Source organism: Triturus cristatus, chromosome 1_2, assembly GCF_964204655.1.
Source record: "Triturus cristatus chromosome 1_2, aTriCri1.1, whole genome shotgun sequence".
Classification (NCBI taxonomy): domain Eukaryota; kingdom Metazoa; phylum Chordata; class Amphibia; order Caudata; family Salamandridae; genus Triturus; species Triturus cristatus.
In genome coordinates, this window is record NC_140580.1 from 220,714,628 (window position 1) to 220,734,672 (window position 20,045).

Here is a 20,045-nt window from a genome sequence, read left to right on the forward strand (position 1 = left end):
TTCAGGACCTACAGCGGTGCCCTAAATTAGAGACCCAGTTGGCCAGCAGTAAGTGGCAGATCTCTTTAGTTATTCCATGCCTGTTTAGATTGTAATGCGTGGTTTATTGCTGTGGGCTAGTGCAGTACTGGGCAATGGATATGACCCTTAACAGTTTTGGTTTTATGAGGGTAAAAGAGTCAAGGAGTAAAGGGAATTAGGCAGCCTGTATGAACTACAACTGACTGTCTGACTACTGAGTGTCTGATATTAGTTTTAGTGTGGGTTGTATATTGTATTGTGATTGCATTATATTGCATTTACTACCCCTGACAAGGCATGGTTGTGCTTTATGCTGGGTAGCACACTGCTACAATACTAAGGGTTAGTGTTTTTGTAGGTGTCATTATTTATTGGAATTGGTCTACCAGACCCATTCCATGCCCTTACTCCAGTTTCTATGTGGTATATTACATTAGCAGGAAATAAGATGTGATATTTAGTGGGAGAGGAGGTTCTGGGAATTGTATGCACTGGTTAGCGGTATTAATAGCATAGCTACAGGAGATTAGGTATTATTGGGGTGCGGGTATGAAAATTAAAGGTGAGGTGTGTTCTTTGAAGTAAATTTCAGAGGTACAGAAATAGGGGTTAAGGCAAGCATGCACATTAATTAGTAGGCTTTGAACACAGAGAGGAGGCTTGTAGAGGATGGAAAGGAAGCAGAGGGTCAATTGAAAGTAAAAGGAGAGTTGACAATCAGACGCTTTAAGTCAAGCTAGCATTTTCATGCAGGGTTTTTAGAAATAATGTGGAGGCTATCTCACATAGAATGCAAAAACTGTGAAGGGATACAACAATATTTGCATTGTTACAATACCACTGTAAGCCATGAAAATCCCAGTATTCACACACACACCAACATCACCCCCTGGGTAAATATAATTAAATTAATATGATTTCATTTCCCCATAAAACCGATGGAATGAAACCGCAAAATAGGAGTGTTGTACTTTATATGTTTGTGCTTGAGATGCTCTTCTCCTTTCCATCTGATCATCAGGGAGTAATGAAGGATAACAGTCTGTTTTAGTGAGTTTGTGTTAAAGTACTGCTTCTCAGTCAGGACAGGTGGCACTGGGCTGTCTCCAATGTGACCACTCACAACATAGGCACAATGAAGCCTCCAGCTGTCATTCAGTCTTCCTGTTGCAGTAATCAGACACACAAAAGGAAAGGCCCTGCCAAAATAAGTCTTGACCTAAGCAACAGAAACTGAAACCCCGCTCTTCACACTTCCCAGTTCTCAAACGTGCAGTGCGCAGAGGGAACAGTAATCTGCAGACCCCCGCCGATGAAGCCCTCTTTCAATTTCAAACCCTTCCCAACCCACCTTTTGGTAAATCATAGGAATAAATGCAAATGCTGCATACACTTCCTCCAGAAGGGGGATCCCTGGCACATCATCAGCCCGACACCATACAAAGATATAAACATACACTATTGATGTTTTTGGGGTAGAGGTGTAAAGAGTATTTATAGAAGCCCATGCAGATTCTTGGCGCTAATGAGAAAGAATCTGTATGCTAACGTGCTGTCCTACTGAAATGCAGAGGAGCGTGCTTTTTGTCAATGCCTAGTACTTAACACAGCTTGCAATACTACGGACACACAAAGCTGCCCACCATACTTTATACTCACATCGCCAAGCTTGAGACAGGTGCCCAGACTGTGAATGACATCCTCGGCGAGGTCAGAATGGTCAGAATCCCACACCAGGCCAATGGTAATAATCTGAGGGGAATTCATAAGAACACGTCGAATACGGATCTTCTCACCACAATTACTCTGCAAGTTGGAAACCAAAAAAGATGTTAGTTCATAAAACAAGCACAATTACTCCACCATCATCTGTTGATTCCACTTTGATACCCCCTTAACACTGTCTCTACACAATTTATAATATATGTTCATGGAATATGTTAACCTAGCGAAACTTTTCTCAACCCTTTAACTGACAACAAATAAACTACTGCAATAAATATAAAAAAGTTGTCATTTCTAAAGGGCCTTTATCTTTTTTTGGCTTGTAAACAAAAATAAGTCAGTGGCACTACTGCGTACAAGTATCTGTTGGAGAGAAACCAAGGAAAAGTTCAGCTGGGGCAGAAAAAGATGATTCCGTTGCGTAATATGTAAAAATGTAAGTGCCATAGCCTTAGGTATTTCTTGGAAAACCAGTGTGGTTGGAGCTATCCGGTGTCCCTACCAGCACTGCCAAATGCTATTGTAGGTCACCTCACACTGTAACTATGACTTGAACCCACATAGATCCTATCTCTCCAGAGACAGGTTGGTCAAAATGGGAAGAATCGATACCTCAACATGCCAACGCCAGTGTGGACACACAGGCGCATTTTATTACATCTTATGGGTATGCCCAAAGAGTAGACCATTCTGGGAAGACGTTATGTGCGTGAAAACGCAAGTCAGCGGGACCAAGCTGCTGCCCGAGACAAAACGGTGTCTCCTTAATATATGGGAGGCGACTGATCTCAGTCGAAAATGTCAAATCTGGGTACCGCTAGGTATAATCATCGCTAAGCGAAATATAGACAGACACTGAGGGCACAGGCCACCTCAATCCTCACAGAATGGAACAAAGCTATTAACTGGGCCATGATAGCTGAAAAAGCTGTATTCAAAAGCGGGGGTTGCCCCAAGAAATGGGAACAGGTGTGGGGAGGATGGAACACATACAGGGGGGAACTCTGTTCTATCGCCTCCCTGAACTCCAGGGCGACAGGTCTAGGGAGGAATCATCAAGGAAGCCCCACTATCTAGATACAAGGGACAATTTCAAGTAATGTTGAATAAAATGTACTGCATTGAAAAGTGATGGGTGGAATAAATGGCTGTGATATTATCTAGATCGTAACTAATTGTTTTTTGTAATTCTAAAATATATATCTATATGTATATCTATCTATATATATATTCACTGAAGACACCATAGGTTTTAGGGAAAGTTATAGTTAGTTGGACATTTCACCCGTATAAAACCAGAGAAATTCCCCCGTTATAGTTAGTTCAGCTAACTACATCTCGCGCCCCCGCAATGCACTGCTGATGACGTCACATATTCCATCACTCATGACATGGTCAGTGACATCACTGATGACATCACTGATGACATCTCAAATGACATCACGGATGACATCACTGATGACATCACTGATGACATTATCCAGTGACTGTGTGTTTTTGTAAAGTTAAATATGTTTAATATCTATAGGGAAAGGCATATTGAAGAATGAGTGTGTGTATAAGTGTCTGAATGGATGATTTAGTAAGTGCGTGACTGAGTCTATAAATGAGTGATTAAATGTATCTTACTGAATGCATGGGTTAGTGACTAAACTGTGTGAATGTCTGTATCCGTCTGTCTGTTGGTGTGTAAGTGGCTGCATGGGTTTGTGAATAGCTACATAAGTGTCTATATGAGTTATTGATTGGTTGTCTGAGTATCTGTATGGGTGCCTGAGTGTTTGTGTGGGTGGGGTGTGTGTGACTCTGTGCATAGATGTGTGAGTGGGTGATTCACTGGGTGCATGGTTTCAAGAGTGCATCTGTAATGGACTGTATGGGTGGGTGAGTGTGTGTATGGGTGTGTTAGTGAGTGAATGTATATCTCAGTGGTACATGTGTGAGTAACTACATATATGAAAGGCAGTATACATGTGTGTTAGAGTATATAAATGGCTATACGTGAGTGTGTGAGATTGTGGCTGTATGGATGAGTGTGTGCTTGTATCAGTGATTGTATAAGAGCGTAAGAATGTGCTAGTATTTGTATGAGTAATTGAGCTGGTGTGTTTATAACTGTATAGGTGAGTAAATGGCAGTGTGATTAATTATTTGCATGACTGACTAGGTGTGCGAGTACCTCTATGGATGAGTGGCGGTGTGTGTGTGTCTATATAGGTGTATGAATGCATATGATAGTCCTGTACTGAGTGACCATAAGTATGAGTGACTGTACGAGTGAGTGGATTTGTGTGTAAACCTAAGAATCAGTGAGTGGGTATGTAGTTATTGGTGTTGGAGGGTCTATGGTTTTGAGAATAGCAGTCTGTAATTTAGTGTGGGTGTATCAAAGGTTATATTAGGCTGTGAGAAGATGCATCAAATTATCACATGGATGATGTCATCAGTGATGTCATTTGAAATATCATCAGTGATGTCATGAGTGATGTAATATGTGACATCACCAGCAGTGCATTGCGGGGGCGCGAGTTATAGTTAGCTGAACTAACTGTAACAGGGGAATTTCTCTGGGTTTGTATGAGTGAAATGTCCAACTAACTAGAACATTCCCTAAAACCTATGTTTTTTTCAGTGAACTTCTAAGGTTTTTTAAAAGCTAATTTCTAACTATAACGTGCCTGAAACAGTGAAAACACTTACATACACTAGGGAACACTATGCGTTGGGGTACCCCTGTGATTAGCATGACCTCCTCTGGAAGGCCCTAGTACATAATAGGGCAGGGGGATTAAAACTACCTCTAAGTCAGAGGTGCAGAAATATGCTACTATAACTAGTAGTCGTGTTTGCAGAGTGGTGGAGAAAGGGTGATGGGCGTCCAACCAACACTCAGGAATTCCCCTGCGTAGGACTTACAGGAGGTACCAGGAGGGATTCTTGGCCCCCACACTCCTTCAGGACTAAATTGGACTTCATCCCCCATCCCATAGTCTGCCACAAGGCACGTTTGCAGAGTGGTAGAGAAAGGGGGCCATGGCCTCCAAAGACGTCTTAGCAATCCCACTGTGCGGGACTTACTAGAGGTAACAAGAGGGGTAGTTGGGCCTCAAGGACATCCTTGGGGGCCAACTTCCCAAACTATTACCTCCAGTCAGTCCCACACAGCAGTACTGGTAAGTACTAGTACCAGGCAATGCCCACTTTGCCCACCACTCTACAAACGCGCTCTTGGATGGGGATTGAAGTCCCCTTCACTGCTGGGGGTCCTTTAGGGGCCAACTTGCCTACCTTTTACCTCCAGTAAGCCCCACGAAGTAGGATTGGTGAGAGGTAGACAAAGGCCATGCCCCCTTTCTCCACCACTCTTCAAACGCGCCCCCTGGCACGTTATAAATTGGGGGATTAAGTCCTGTTGAATCCTGAGGGTCCCTGGGGTCCAACTATCCCACCAGGTACCTCCAGTAAGAGCCACAGAGCTGCATTGCAGAAAGGTGTAAAAAGGGGCGTGACCTGGACCTCTCTGCAACGCAGTGCAGTGGCGCTTACTGGAAGCACCTGGTGGGCTAGTTGGACTGCAGGGGCCCTCAGGATTGAAAGGGAATTAATTCCCCAAATTAAAAGGTGCCAGAGGACGTGTTTGCACACATGTGACCTCAAGCCCCGCCCCCTCCCTTCACCACTGTGAAAACGTGCCGTGGCGCGTTTTAAGTTGGAGGATAAAGTCACCTTGAATCCTGAGGGTTCCTGGGGTCCAACTAGTCCACGAGGTATCTCCAGTAAGTGCCACAGAGCTGCGTTGCAGAGAGGTGTAAAAAGGGGCATGGCCTGGACCACCTCTCTGCAACGCAGCCCAGTGGCGCTTACTGGAAGCACCTGGTGGGCTAGTTGGCCCCCAGGGGCCCTCAGGATTCAAAGGGAATTAATTCCCCAACTTAAAAGGCAACACAGGGCGTGTTTGCACACATACCACCTCATGCCCCATCCCCTCCCTTCACCATTCTGCAAACGCGCCCAGGACGCATTTGCAGAGTCTTGCTGGGAGTGGGCGGGGCCCCGGCACGATCGCGTGTTTTTTAAAACTATTATTTTTGTAAGGGGGTTGTGTGGCCCCCCTTCTTTTTACTTTTTTTGGCCCTGACGACCCCATCCCCCAGGGCCTGACCCCTATTTACATATACATACATTTACATTTATATACATTAACGGGAAGGGGGCCGCATGGACTACATCCCCTGGGCCAGGGGCGATTTATTTATTTTTTTACGGAGGGGGGCCGCGTGGCCCCCCTCCCGGGACACTTCTAGCCCTGAGGACGCCATCCCCCATGGCAGGCCCTATCCGTTGGGGACCGTGGGGGGAGCCCCAATGCCCCCTTGGTCCCTGCCAGCTTCCCGCCTCCTGCGGGAGCCGGCATTGCTTTTCCACATGGGGAGCTGCTAACATGCAGCTCCCCTTGTGGAAAAGCAATCTGCTTTGCTTCATTGAAGCGAGAGCAGGTTTCCCTGCTCTCGCTTCAATGAAGCAAAGCAGTTTGCAATGACAGGGCAGGAGCCACACGGCTCCCGTCCTGTCATTGGAAACAGCAGTGTCCCGGGGGTGGGCACCCCGGGACACTGCAGGAGCCGGCCCTGGGGGGTGGCGTCCCCAGGGCCATGAAGGGCTCCAGCCCCCCCTCCCAGCTATTGCACAGCCCCGGGGAGGTGGTAGTCCCTGGGGCTCGCGGGTCCGTGAGGGACCCACGAATTTGAAAATTAGTGCCCTGGGGAGGTGGCGGTCCCCAGGGCGTGTGGGGGGGCTCGAGCCCCCCCCACACAGGTGTATGTTTTAAAAACTAAAAGCCCAGGGGTGGCGGTCCCCGGGGCAGCGGAGAAGCCATGTGCCCCCTGCGATTATAATTAATAAAAGCCCCGGAGGGTGGTGGTCCCCGGGGCTTGGGGGGCCTTGGAGGCCGCCCACACACTAAAACTAAGAAGCCCCGGGGGTGGCGGTCCCCGGGGCTGCGGGGGGGCGTGTGTCCCCCCGCAAATATTTATTGAGAGCCCCGGGGGGTGGCGGTCCCCGGGGCTGCGGAGGCCTCCCTGGGCCCCCGCAATTACATTATTGAATGCCCCCGGGACTTGGCCCACCCGGGGGCTAAATAATAACGAAGCGCGGGAGCCCAAGCTTTTATTTTTTTTCCTGCCAAAATTCGCCCTGGGTGCGCAAATCTCACCGATTTTCTTTTTAAAAAAAATGCTTTTTTGGGCCCCCTGAACAGGCCTAGTGGGTCAGGGTGTTTCTACCCTGCCCCCTTTTCTTTTTTTTCACCTTTCTTTCCCTGTTTTCTTGTGCCTCGGTTCAGAGGCACAAGATGGCTGCCAACACTTCCTGGTTTGGAGTGTTGACAGCCAATTAGAATAAAGCTCGTGGTCGGGAGGGTGCGCCGATCCACCGCCGTATGTATCAAAACTTTTATTTTTTGATTTTCTAAGCAACTCCTGAACGGATTTACAACATTTAAAAAAAAAAGGTCTCTTTCTGAACCAAGGGCTACCATTTTGCAAAATTTGGTGTAATGCCGTTCAGCAGTTCGGGCTGTAGCCGTGTCTAAAGTTTCCTATGGGAATTAACATAGAGAAAACACGTTTTGGGACCCCCCTTTTTTCTCGACCCCCGCTTGCCGAATCACCCCGATACTTTTAAGATAGGAGCTGACTGGAGCGCCCCGCGAGTTTTAAAAATTCGCAAAGATTCATCAACCGGCGCCAAAGTTATTGGGAAAACAAAAAACGCCTTTCCTATGGAAACTAGGTCCTAACTATAACTACCTACTGGAGACCGCCAGTAGGTAATATATATATATATATATATATTACACAGTCAGCGCCACCATGTGGTAGACTCTCATAAATAAGTGCCAGTATTTACAAATAAGTGCTGTTGCTAAGCCTGCGCATACACCAACACAAATTAAGTATTGCATGTTGATAAGTGGCCCGACTGGCTCCGTGTCAGTGTCACCCACGCCAGATGTGATGTGTGTGGTGCCTACATATATGCCACCCCTGTACATTCACATTAGTTTAGTAAGTGACTCTTTCTGCAGCAGAAGCACAGAGCCATGTCAGAGCCCTTACAGCGCAATGCGCCGAAACCAAGGGCCTACAGGGAACTTTTTATGTAGGAATACCAATTCGCAGAAACAGGAATTTGCAGCTAGATAGACTCTCTACCTGATGAAGTGCTGCCTGTGAGAAGGTGGCTTGGTATATGCTGTCCACTAATTAAAGTGGGCACCTTGTACCAATCCACACAACCCTTATGATGTATGAGGTCAAAGATAACCTTTAGAAAGCTATCCTAGTGGTAGCTGTGGAGAGCAGTCTTCAGGCTTAATCTTCAAGGAATGTAAAGCAGCTTGTTTTACCAGACTATCAACTTCTGAATGACTAAATGAAGGAGAACCACACAGTAGTTATATAAAATATGTATTTATTAATATAACACTCTCTACTATATTCTACACGAGGATAGAACACAAAGTACACAATACGAATTCAATAGAACAGTTAAGTAGCACAATACACAGTGGGCTCCAGGGGAGACCAAATCATATACTAAAATAGTGGTATAACAGTCACGACTGAGATCAAGACAACGTCTAGAGCACGTAAAATTGCTGGGTCCCACAGGAACCACCCAAGGTGAGTAGACAGGGACCCCAAGGAGGTCGGGTGCAGTGTGGAAACACGACCGCGAACTCCGTACAATTTTATAGGTTTCCACTTTTAAAGTTTAAGGACCCTTCTAGGAAGACTTTGAGCGAACCCTTTGGAACTTAAGAGTTTGGAGAGCCACCCCACCCGTGGACACCGTAGTACCCGAGATACCTATCCTAGAGGAACCGGGTGCATAAGTCTGAAGCGACGTCGGAAACTCTTGTCATTCTCAATGGAAGGCTGTGAAGAAGTACTGCTGCCGTTAAAGTGAAAAGGGTCGGGTGGAATCCAAGCCTGGATTCTGGAAGGAAGGAACCTGAAAGCAGAAGGGACAGAGTCTGGGTCACTTCAGAGTGACCAGGGGCTCGGGAGACGAATGCCCACCGATGGTGGGTGGTTCAGGTGCGAAGAAAGGATGCTTGACTCTGCAGCCACGAGGACCAGGAGACATCGAGGATGACCAGGAGCCGGAGGTGAGCTGCCCCATGAAGGATGTCGAGTGCTGAGGGGTCGATGTCTGGTGGGAGCACCAACAAGCCTTGGCAAAAGAAACCCAAGCAGGAAGGTCAAGCAGGTTACGGTGTGGACCAGCAAGGTCCAGGAGACTCACCAAGCAATGGGGAGTCAGAGCATATCTGGAGCAACCATGAAAACCCACAAGAAATAAAGATGACCCTCAGGAGGACCCACAGGCCAAATGACCAGGAGTCGCGAGGGGACCTCGAGCAAGATTGCAAAGTACCAGCCATGAGGCACACGGTGCGAGGAGGCCGGAATTCTTTGGTGCAAAATACTGCTCAGGGTCAGGACTACACGAAGTCCAATGCACAAGCTCGGGAATCGCCAACAAGCATATGCAACTGCAAATGGATGCGGTGCATAGGGGTTCGGTTATGCAGCCCCCACGAGGGATACTGGCCTCAAACTCGGTGAGAGGGCAGATCAACCTCAGGGATTTTCAGAAGCCCACCTCCTGTGTTGCTGAAATCTTCAGAGTCCGCAGGAGCTCAGAAGCAGCAGACTGGTCAATTGCGGTTAGGTGCCTGCGAAGCAGGGGAGTGACTCCTTCACTCCAAGGGGGTAAACAATGTTTACCACGAATCTTCTTCCCCGCAGGGAATCACAACGCGGTCGTTACAACGACCGCGTTGTGATTCCGCATACCATTACTCCGCAAGTCGGAACAATGACTTGTGGAGGGGGGGGGGAGGTGTTGGATTTAAAATCCAACACCTTTCCTATTGTCCGCACAGACTGGAGTTGGAATAGTAAATTATACTATTACAACATCCAGCGCCCCCCCTCCGCAAGTCGTTGTTCTGACTTGCGGAGTAATGGTATGCAGAATCACAGCGCGGTCGTTGTAACGACCGCGTTGTCATTCCCTGCTGGGAAAAATACTGCAGGATAAGAACATACATTCCTCCAAGTGAGATTCTTCGGTTGTCTTAAGTGCACCACAGGTCCTGCACAGAGCCTGTATGGAGCAAAGGCACAAACTAAGCTTCGGACGGAAAGGGAGATGAAGTCGAGCCAAGTTGAGGTCCAGCGAAGTCCAAGGTGTCCACACGGTCGAAGGTCAGTGGTTTCTTCTTGTAGAATCATGTCCACGTAAAATCGAATGTCCTGTAGTCAGGTAACCCATTTCATACCCACAGGACAGGGTTGGACAGATTTCAGGGACCCTCCTAGGGGAGGGGAAGGACAGAGGGGTGGCTACACCCATGTCCTTTGTCCAGTTTCTAGCCAGAGCAGGAGCCAATGGCTCCCAGAACTGGTCTGAGCTGGACTATGCACAGAGACACCAAATGTGGCCCAAGTGCAGACTTTCAGGCACTCTCAGAGTGCAATCACCCAGCCCAAATACACTAAATCCTGTCTGGGAGGTGGTCACACCTCCCTGTGACAGGATGCCTATTGTGCTGCCTTCCTCTGCTCGAGCTTGGCTCAGCAGCAGGAGGGCAGAAATGTGTCTCTGGCCGGCAGTATCCATTTTGTGCTGTCCGGCTCGGGAAGGCTAGCACGGTAAGACCAGCGACCCCACGAAGCTCGCTTCCCAAGGGTGGAATCATACCTCCCACACCAGATACTGGTGTGGAGGTATGATTCCAAGGTGTTTGATACCAAACTCTGTTTCTATGAAGCCATTTTCGAGATAGCATTTACTGCGAGGTTATAATGCACCTCTACCTATATGTCCGGCTGAGTCACAGACAACCCGGGAGAATGGTCTCCGAAGGCTGCCGAGAGGCTCTGCTCATGCAGGGGCACCCACTCACATAAAACCACACACCCTGCCTTCAGGATTGTTAAGGCCTGCTATAGGGGTGACTCAAAGGTTTTAAGTGTAGTGACAATTAGATATAGTGAACCTATATCTAATGTAAGTGGTGCTAGCACCATCTTACACAGGCTGCAGTAGCAGACCTCGAGTTCAATATTGCATGGCCTCTCATGGGTGGCATAATACATGCTTCAGCCCATGGAAGGCCTCTGGGGTATCTATGCCCTGGGTACATGTGTACCATATACTAGGGGCTAATAAGGGTACCCCAGTATCCAATCTGGAGTGTACCAAAGTACATGTATGTCAATTTAAGGGAGAAAGCAGATAGACTGGGGTCCTGATTAGCAGGATCCTAGTCAGACTAGTCAAAAACAATGAGACATCAAGCAAAAAGTGGGGGTAAACATAAGAAGCAGATACTATTTTCCTTCACTAACCTGTTTTTCTTATAGAGACTTCTGGCCTTAGATTCCTTAAGTTTGAATAGATACCAAAGCAGTACCTCCCTGGAGGTGATTCTGCAAACCAGTTCAGACCAAAAAGTCCTGGGGGACCAGATGAGCAAAGTGCCTATCACGATGGGTCTGACTTTCAACACAGTAGTGGTTGGTGAACATGTGCAATAACTCCCATGTCACAGCTTGACAGATGTCCAGGACGGGGACTCTCTGAGCCAACGCAGTGGGCTCAGCTTTGGCACTGGTGGAATGAGCCTGCAAGTCCTCAAGGAGATGCTTTTTGCCAAAAGTGCAGCAAATCTTAATGCAGAGTACAATCCATCTGGAGATCGTCCATTTTTGCACTGCTTTCCCCTTTTTCACCCCCAAAGGAGCAGCCTGATTGGAGGAGCCACAAGGATGATTTTGGCCCAGTCTATCCTGTTCTTCTTCATTACTCGGGGCAGAAGTGGTGTCGGCAGATAGGCGTACAGGAGTCCTGACCACCACTTGAGACAAAATGTGTCCCTGAGTGACAGCCACCTTGGAAACTCCAACTAGCAAAAATGCTGACATTGTACATTCTCTACGGTGTTGAATAGATCTAACCAAGGTTCTCCCCAGTCATGGAAGAGACCTTGCACCACCTCCGGATCTACATGTTATTTGTGATCCATGAGGCATCGACGGCACAGTTCGTCTGCCCTGGCATTCAGAGACCCCGCCAAGTGTTGCACAAACAGAAAAATGTCCTGACATTCCAGCCATGTGCAGATGCGCAGAGCCTCTTTGAAGAGGGGCCACAACCCCACCTGCCCTGTTTGTTGGAGTAGCACATTGCAGTTGTGTTTTCTATGAACACATGACCCATACTCACCCCTGATGGATGGAAGGAAGGCTTTCAATGCCAAGGGAATTGCTCTCAATTCTATAAAGCTGATCTGGAACTGAGACTCAGGAGACTCAGCCGGAGACCAGAGTTTTCTGATCTCCACTTCTCCCAGTTGGCTGCTCCAAACTGGAAGTGACGCACATCACTACTGTGAGATCTGGGTGGGTGAAGGAGAGGGGTCTGCTACTGACCTGATCGCAGTGTGTTAGCCACCACTGCAGGGCACTTGCAGTTCCCTCCAATATCTGGACCAGGTCAGAGAGATTCCCTAGATGCTGCACCCATTAGGACTTCAGGTCCCACTGCAGAGCCCGCTTATACCAGCGGGCATGCTTTACCAGCAGAATGCAGGAGGCCAAGAGACCCAATAGCCGGAGTAAGTCTCATTGAAATACAGGATAGAGGTTTAAACAGTATCATAGCCTGAATATCCTAGGCTTGCTGCTCCGGAGGACAGGTGCGGAATAGCATTGTGTCCAGAATGGCTCTGAAGAAAGGGAGTGTTTGAGAGGGAGTCAGGTGTGAATTTGGCATACTGATAGTGAACCCCAGTGAATGTAGGAGGTCTGCCATAGTCTGGAGGTGGGTGATAACTGCCTGGGGAGAGCTCCCCTTCAACAGCCAGTCATTGAGGTAGGAGGAAGACTGGAACCCCTGACCTCTGTAGATGGGCTGTGACTGCCGACATCACATTTGTGACCCCTCAAGGGGTGCTGGTGAGCCCCAAGGGGAGTGCAGTGAACTGAAAATGCTTGTGGCCTACCACGAATCGCAGGCAACATCTGTGGGCCGGCAGGACGGGTACATGGAAATATGCATCCTGCAAGTCAAGTTCTACCACCCAGTATCCGAGATCAAGCACAGATAGGACTTGAGCATCCTGAATTTTTCTCTCAGGAAATAGCTGATAGGATGCAGATCTAGAATAGGGTGGAGGTCTCCATCCTTCTTCGGCATCAGAAAATAGCAGGAATAACATTCACGACCATTCACGGCCGGCTTCTGATGTCGGTACCCTTTTGATGACCTCTTTGGCCCAAAAAGCCCATATTCCATGATGCAGCAGGGAAAGATGATATTCCATCAGGCGATCTGAGGACGATGGCATGGTTGGCAGGGTGTCCATGAATGAAAAGATGTAACTCTGGTGAAAGATTTGGAGCACCTTCTTGTCAGAAGTTATGGATTGCCAGCGGGACAAGTGGTGCTGCATCCTGCTGCCAACCATTTACATATGATTTTGTTAAGGCATGTTAAAGAGGTTTGGAGGCTGCTGCTCCCATGGGGGGACAACTACTGGGCAGATCTCTGGCTTTGGGTCCAACAAGACTTGTGGGAGCTGCGTCCAAGGCTATGAAAGGAAGGGGAGTCTGTTGACTGTGGTGGCTGGGTGGAAATGGATCTAGCCCATACCGTATCCGCAGAAGGCAGAATGAGGCTGGCGTGGAACCATGGAACATCCCAAAGACCAGGCGGTGGCCCTGGTGTCCTTGGAGCGCTCAAGTGCTGAATCCGCCTAGTCACTAAAGGGCATGTCCATAAGGGATGCCTGGACATCTCTAGAGAAGTCAGTTGGCCTCTGCTCTCAGTCAGGCAAGGCGACAGAGCGCCACCAATGAAGTAATCACTCCACTCAAGTCTGTTGTGTCCAATTCACATTGCATAGTGAATTTTGCTGCATCCTAGTCATTTCCAATAGATTGTATCAGGATGACTTGGGCCCCTTCCGAGAACATGGGCAGCACTTGTATTACTGAGTCCCACATTGTGTAGGTGTACCAGCTCAAGAGGCATGTGATATTCACGGACCGAAATGCAAGGCTGGTGGAAGAGAAAATCATCTTACCGAAGGTGTCCAGCCATTTGGATTCTCTATCCAGTAATGCAGTAGGGCACATGCTAGGGTTAACATTGGAAGCTGAGACCTGCATGACCAGCCTATCTGGGGTGGCGGTGCTGAGTAAGGGAGGCGGAATCCCCAGAAGGGGGCAGTGGACATTCATTCTGGGAAAAAGGAATACATGTGCAGGGCTTCATCTAGGCCACTAACAGGACATCAGTGTGGTCTTCGCTGACGGGGAGGAGAGATTCCGTGAGGATACCCCAGGTTGAAGCACTTCTGTCAAGACATTGGTCTTGACGGCCACCGAGTGCAGTGTCAGGTCCAAGATCTCAGTCGTCCGCCACACCACGATGCCAAAAGAAGTCCCTTCCTCCATAGCCACAATAGGAGAGACAAGGCCAGTGTCTTGTGAGGTGTACAGACCACTGCCATCAGCCAGTTCCTCATACCAGTTATCGGGTCAGGGTAAACATATGGATCGTCAGATCTGCCCTAAGCATAAGTCCTCACAGGGCCTGTCAAAAAATGGAGGCACTGTCTCTGACCCAGAATGTCTTGGTCCAGTTAGAGCCAACATTGGGCGATGACAGTCCGGCTCCATATTGGAAATGGGAATTGCAATAAAGTTGACTTAGTCAAGGGGCATCAGCGGCGCTGGGAACGGTGCCCCTGGACTGGACTCCAGTGAAGTTTTTGGATTTACGACTGGAGTCAGCCCAGAACCACGAATGGATTCAAAGGGCCCCACTGGGGCCAAGGGCAAATCCACCGGCGAGAATCCAGTGGGGGCACCTTCCAAACCCATGGGACCTGATGGCGCTCATGAGGTGTCAGCTTGCCCAAACATGAATTCTTTCAAATGTACGTGGGTCACTCCGGGTAACTATGGAAGGGGCTGAGCAGACCCAGACACAGGTTTTGTGGTAGGAGTTTGGAAGCGGGCCTAGATTTGTGGCGTTGTTCCCACACCTCACCCGATGACTTGGGCAGAAGAAGCAATGTCGAACAACAGTTTAACTACTGTTAAAATAGAGATATTCTTGTTTGTGCATTGCCTATGTAAAGTTAGCAGTCGCGGCACCATTTTCTGTTCCGGCGCCATTTTGAGTAGAGATCAAAACTAGTCCTTTGCTATTTCTGAGAAAAGGCCTCTGCTAGGTTTCGTTTCTGCGATGTTAGGTTTTACTTCACTAATGAATAGACTGTTTATATTAGTGCATACCTTTCTTTCTAGATAGAGGCCCTCTCCCACTTGTCTGGTGACGGGCTCGACTGAAACAACCTTGGACTTTGTAACTTTATGTAAGATATGAGTGTTGAGACTGTTTTTTTCTTGTATTCCATTGCTTAGCAGCACCTGCCTGGAAAATTCCACTATGGGTGTGTTTTAGCCCAGTTACGAAACCTAAATAATGTATCAGTATGCTTGTCAATGTTAGTCCCTCTGCAGCACTCCTAGCGACTGGGTAGACTAGGCTCCGCTCTGAGTGTATCTAATAAACAGGTATTGGTTTGTGATCTCTACTGTCTGACAGAATGAACACAGAAAGGTGGTCATTAGTGACCCGTGTGACCCTAATCGGGCCACTTACTTCAGTTGGCGCCAGAACAGGGACTCCTTTGGGTGATTGATATGTCCCCTTTCCGCAGACGGAGGGGAGGCCGAGAACATTGTTCGGTCGGACTGACGACTCAGGGATCCCTGCACAAAGAGTAATATTTGCTCATAGCTGCCCCTTCTGTCCTGCCGGACGGTGCCTCGCCTAGTGGTCATCTCAACTGGAGTCCTGCACAGCGAAACCCTTGGATCTGACCATTTGGTCTGAAGAGTGGGCAGTGGAGAATTGGTCCATTTGTGCTACTCATATCAGGTGAGTTTGTTTTGGTTGTTTGTGGATATGGTACCATTGTGGTTTGAGTTTGATAGGGTCTGAGGACCATTTTTGGTAAAAGTATTTGCAACTACTTTGCTAGGTAAAATAACAAATTTGTTTTCCTTTTAAAATGCCTGGTCTTAGTAAAATCTTGAATTCGTGTTGTTGCTGTTCTGCAGATACTCGACTGGAAGAAGCTCAGCCGGTGCCCCCTCAAGGCAGCCCAAATTTTGATATGTATGTGAAGCATGGTCTTGGCCCTATCATGTTTAGTACATTATGGCAGAAATATACGAGGGACAATGCCGAGTTGCAGTGGCCATTGACGGGCACTTTCGATGAACAAAAAATTGGGTTATTACAGGAGCAATTATTTAAGAAGAGAAGTAGACCGTCTATGTTTGACTAGCTCAGAACTTGGCAGATGGAGTCTAGGCAGAGATGGTTGATGATGGAGAGAGATGCATGGAAAAGTAAAATGCAAATATTGTGGCATATGATGGAGAAAAACAATCTGGAATTGAATGTGAAGATAGGAGATTTTGGTTGCATATAGATAAATCTTATTTGACTAAAGAAGTAGATAATACTTTTGTATAGGAGTAGTTAGACACTTGACCCCCATCCCCTTATGCCCCACAGAGGATATTTCCTGCCTTTTCCTTACAGTCACAGCAGCCTGTTACATCTGTTTCAGCTGTTCCCTTATCAACGGCTGTTGTTTTGACGGCTGTGGCTACGGCACCTCCCGCTCCTTCTTTACCCTCACCGTCTTTGGCAACTGTGACCCTCAACACATCTACTGTTTCGACTCCTGTATCCTCTGTTCTCTCCCCTCCGGTGCAAGCGCCAGCGACGATTGTACTTGTCACTTCTGTTGTCTCTCCTTCCATGGTTTTTCATCCTCCGACACCTTTGAATGTTGAGACGCCAGAACACAGATTTGAGGATAGAGATTGGCCAAAATTCAAGGAGCGAATAGGCCCATTAGTGCAATCTGGGGTGGGGGCTGAAGAGAAACAAGTAATAGCTGACAAGGCTGCGTGTTGGGCTCATAATGCGATTTATAGTGTGGAGGACATTGGGGAAGTTATGTGAGATTTTGAACTCTATATACAGAAGCGTGCTCTTAACCATATGTCTGCTACACTGATTAGTCTCTGGCAACAACATATTGGGACCGAAGAGCCTCAGATGTTATTTGATATTAAAGATCGCGTGTATACAGCTGACTTGGGGCCAGGCCAAGTATTTGGGAATGTTACAAGGTTATTTGCTTATAGAGGTAGATTACGTGAGAGGAGCCCTGCTCAGGTATCTCAGTTTCCGATGCGGGAGGTGCAACCTATATATCACCCAGAAATACCTGCAATAACGGATCAGCATGTAAATATTACTAGGCCGGTTGTAGCGGCCGGTTTTGAAGAACAATGGGTTTATACTCCATGTTAAAAGAAGTGAGGTTTTGGCCCTTAAGGCTCACTTGCCTGATCCTAGGAAGAATCCTACAGCTTATTATAAAGAATTGAAAGAGGCTCCCTCTTCTACTGTAATAAATCTTGCTGATATTGAAATGTTCTATGGTCTTCTCGTTCCGGTTGATGTTTGGAGACAGATTCATACTCAAGATCATGTTGCAGAGTTGAGTGGTACTTGGGATGTGATTAAGGGATGGGATCAGGAAAGGAAGCCAGGTGATAAACCCAGAGCCGAGATATTAGCTTTGCCAGGTCGTATTGTTCTGCCTAAGGTGGTGAGCTGGGATAAACGGACGGCTTCTTGACAGAAGAAGGATGAAAGTGCAACTGATTTCTTTACACGGTTGGATGATACGTTTTTGGACTATAGTGAGCAGGATATGTCTATTGAGGGAGGTGTTCGGTTGTCTGTTGATAGATTTGTTTCTAATCTTCTTCCTGAAATTATGATTCGTTTGCAGGCGTCTGAGAGTACTTGGTCCACCTCTTCCCCCTCTGCTATTTTGAATATGGCTTAGTACCATGAACATCAAGATCAGGAGGAAAAGGATAGGACTGATAAGAAACACAAGGGTTTAAAGACCAAGGTTACAGCAAGCGTTTAGGGGAAATAATAGGGGATGGGTGGTTCTTCTAAGCAGCTTCTACGTACTAGTAGACAACCTTCAACGACACCTCTAGGGCCAAATCAGTGTGGGTATTGTAAGGAGGAGGGTCATTGGCGTAGCCAGTGCCTGTGCTTTTGCAGAAAGTTGCAGCACCTAGAGGGCGAGGTTCTGGTGGACAGGGTTGTGGGACGGATAGAGCTCAGAATGTTACTGCTTCACAGGGTCATTCTGATAACTACTTTGATGATCCTCGAGATGGCCAGTATTATCATGATGATTATGATATGGATGAGGCAACAGGTATGTCCGATAGCTAGGACAGCCAAGGACAGGGAGAGGGACCAGTTTCAATATCTGTAAATCAGCGTGGTCCTTATGTCACAGCAGAATTGCAAGGCTCGACTAACGAATATTTGGTGGACAAAGGTGTGACGAAAAGTTCTGTTTCTTGACATATAGTCCCTGGGGCAGACCTGTCTGGCCATAATAATGTTTCGGTAGGTTTTTCAGGTGTGCCGGTTGTAAGCCCCATTTTCCGCCCCCTTGCATTGACTGTTGGTCCTTTTACTGTGGAGTCTCCGTTTTTGTTGACATCCAATTGTGGTGAGAATCTAATAAGTTTGGATCTATTGAAGAAGTTGTATGCTACACTGTATTGCTCTCCTGCAGGTGTCAACATTACAATAGAATATTTGACGATACAATGCATTCCATTACAACGCTGTATGTCACATTACGGTTTTTACAATGCAAGTCGTTACAACGACTTGCGCTGGAGGGCGCTGGACTTAGGATTAGTATGATTCACTATTCCTACTCCAGTCTACGTACAGTAGGGAAGGTGTTCGAATAGTAAATCATACTATTCCTTAGGTTAGAGCGCCATCCAGCGCAAGTCGTTGTAACGACTTGCGTTGTAATGATCGCGATCTAAAGGCATTGCGATGCAATGCTCGCGTTGTAATGGATGTCTCCCATTACACTGGGTCCGGATCCGAGTACTAAACAAGTTTGCCTCAGGATGCACCCCTTCAAGTTGAATTTGCTGATATCCCACCCACTCTATGGGCCACAGGTGACACGGACAAAGGCCTGTTGCATTGACCACCAGTTTCTATACAAGTCAAGAGAATGCTGTTTTGCCCTGTATTCCTCCGTATAAGATACCGCAGGCAGGAGAACAGGCTCTTCTTCAGATAATTCAGGATTTGATACAAAAGGGAGTAGTTGAGGAAACGTCTGGCAATATTTGTAATAGTCCTATTCTACCGATACTTGACAGGGCACCCTCAGGTTCCTCTGTTGATGCTGATGATGTTTTTTGCTTTGTGACTGATCTGCGCAAAGTTAACAAGATAGTGATTCCACAATTCCTTTTGGTTCCTATTACTGCGCTTTTGACAGTTGGATTCCTTGTCGCTTCCCTCAGGTAATCAGACCCCAGGATATTGCGGCATGGATTAGCAAATTTAGCGGCACAAATATGGAAATTTAGCTGCATTTTTGCGGCACTTTATTTTACTCATAATCATTCATTTTCAATCAATGGAAGCTGTTTTAGCAGAGTATTACACTTTGAAATAGGCATGTTTAAAGTGTCTGCAGCTCTACGGAAGCACAGCACCAGCCCTAACCTCGTGGGAGGGAGCTATATTTATCCCTGGGATGGTCTAGTGCCATGTATGCACCCCTATTGGGCCATCACTGCCTACGGATCCGAGAGGCAGGACACTTTTTCCTCAGGCACCCTCTTTTGCCAATTGCGGGTGCCACTGATGCCCTGCAACATTGACAGCAACATAATATTTCTTTTTTTTAGTTTGCTGCAAAGATATTGGTAACAGATGACAAATGAGACAGTAAATCTGTTCTAGGTTACTCAATTGGTTACATAGAGGCTGCATTTTAAAATATCTTACAGGGTTAAGATACCTGTTGTAGAGACCATTGTGTACCCTGCAATTTCAAGGGGATTTTAATAGAGGTAAGATAACTTTTGCTCCCAGCTGAATGTTGAAATAAGAAAGGCCTCCTACTGCCTGCATTGCTGCACCCAGCCGAATACAAACAGATTGCAGGCGCTGCTGAATTATCAGACACCAGGACAAATTCAGCATTTTTCTCTGGGAAATTATCTGTCGGAAGTGAGATCAGGTGGGTTCCCCCTACTTTCCAGCACTGG

The 20,045-nt window shown here is 47.3% G+C and overlaps 1 protein-coding gene across 8 annotated transcripts in view; it reads right to left on the minus strand.

The window, feature by feature from the left end:
- USP54 (ubiquitin specific peptidase 54) overlaps positions 1 to 20,045 on the minus strand; it is a 1,650,598-nt gene that overhangs the window by 886,400 nt on the left and 744,153 nt on the right. For all 8 annotated transcript variants that reach the window (XM_085603496.1, XM_085603494.1, XM_085603495.1 and 5 more), the window contains one exon: positions 1,681 to 1,827. In XM_085603496.1, the coding sequence (XP_085459622.1) occupies positions 1,681 to 1,827 (147 nt within the window). The remainder of the gene's footprint in view (positions 1 to 1,680; positions 1,828 to 20,045) is intronic.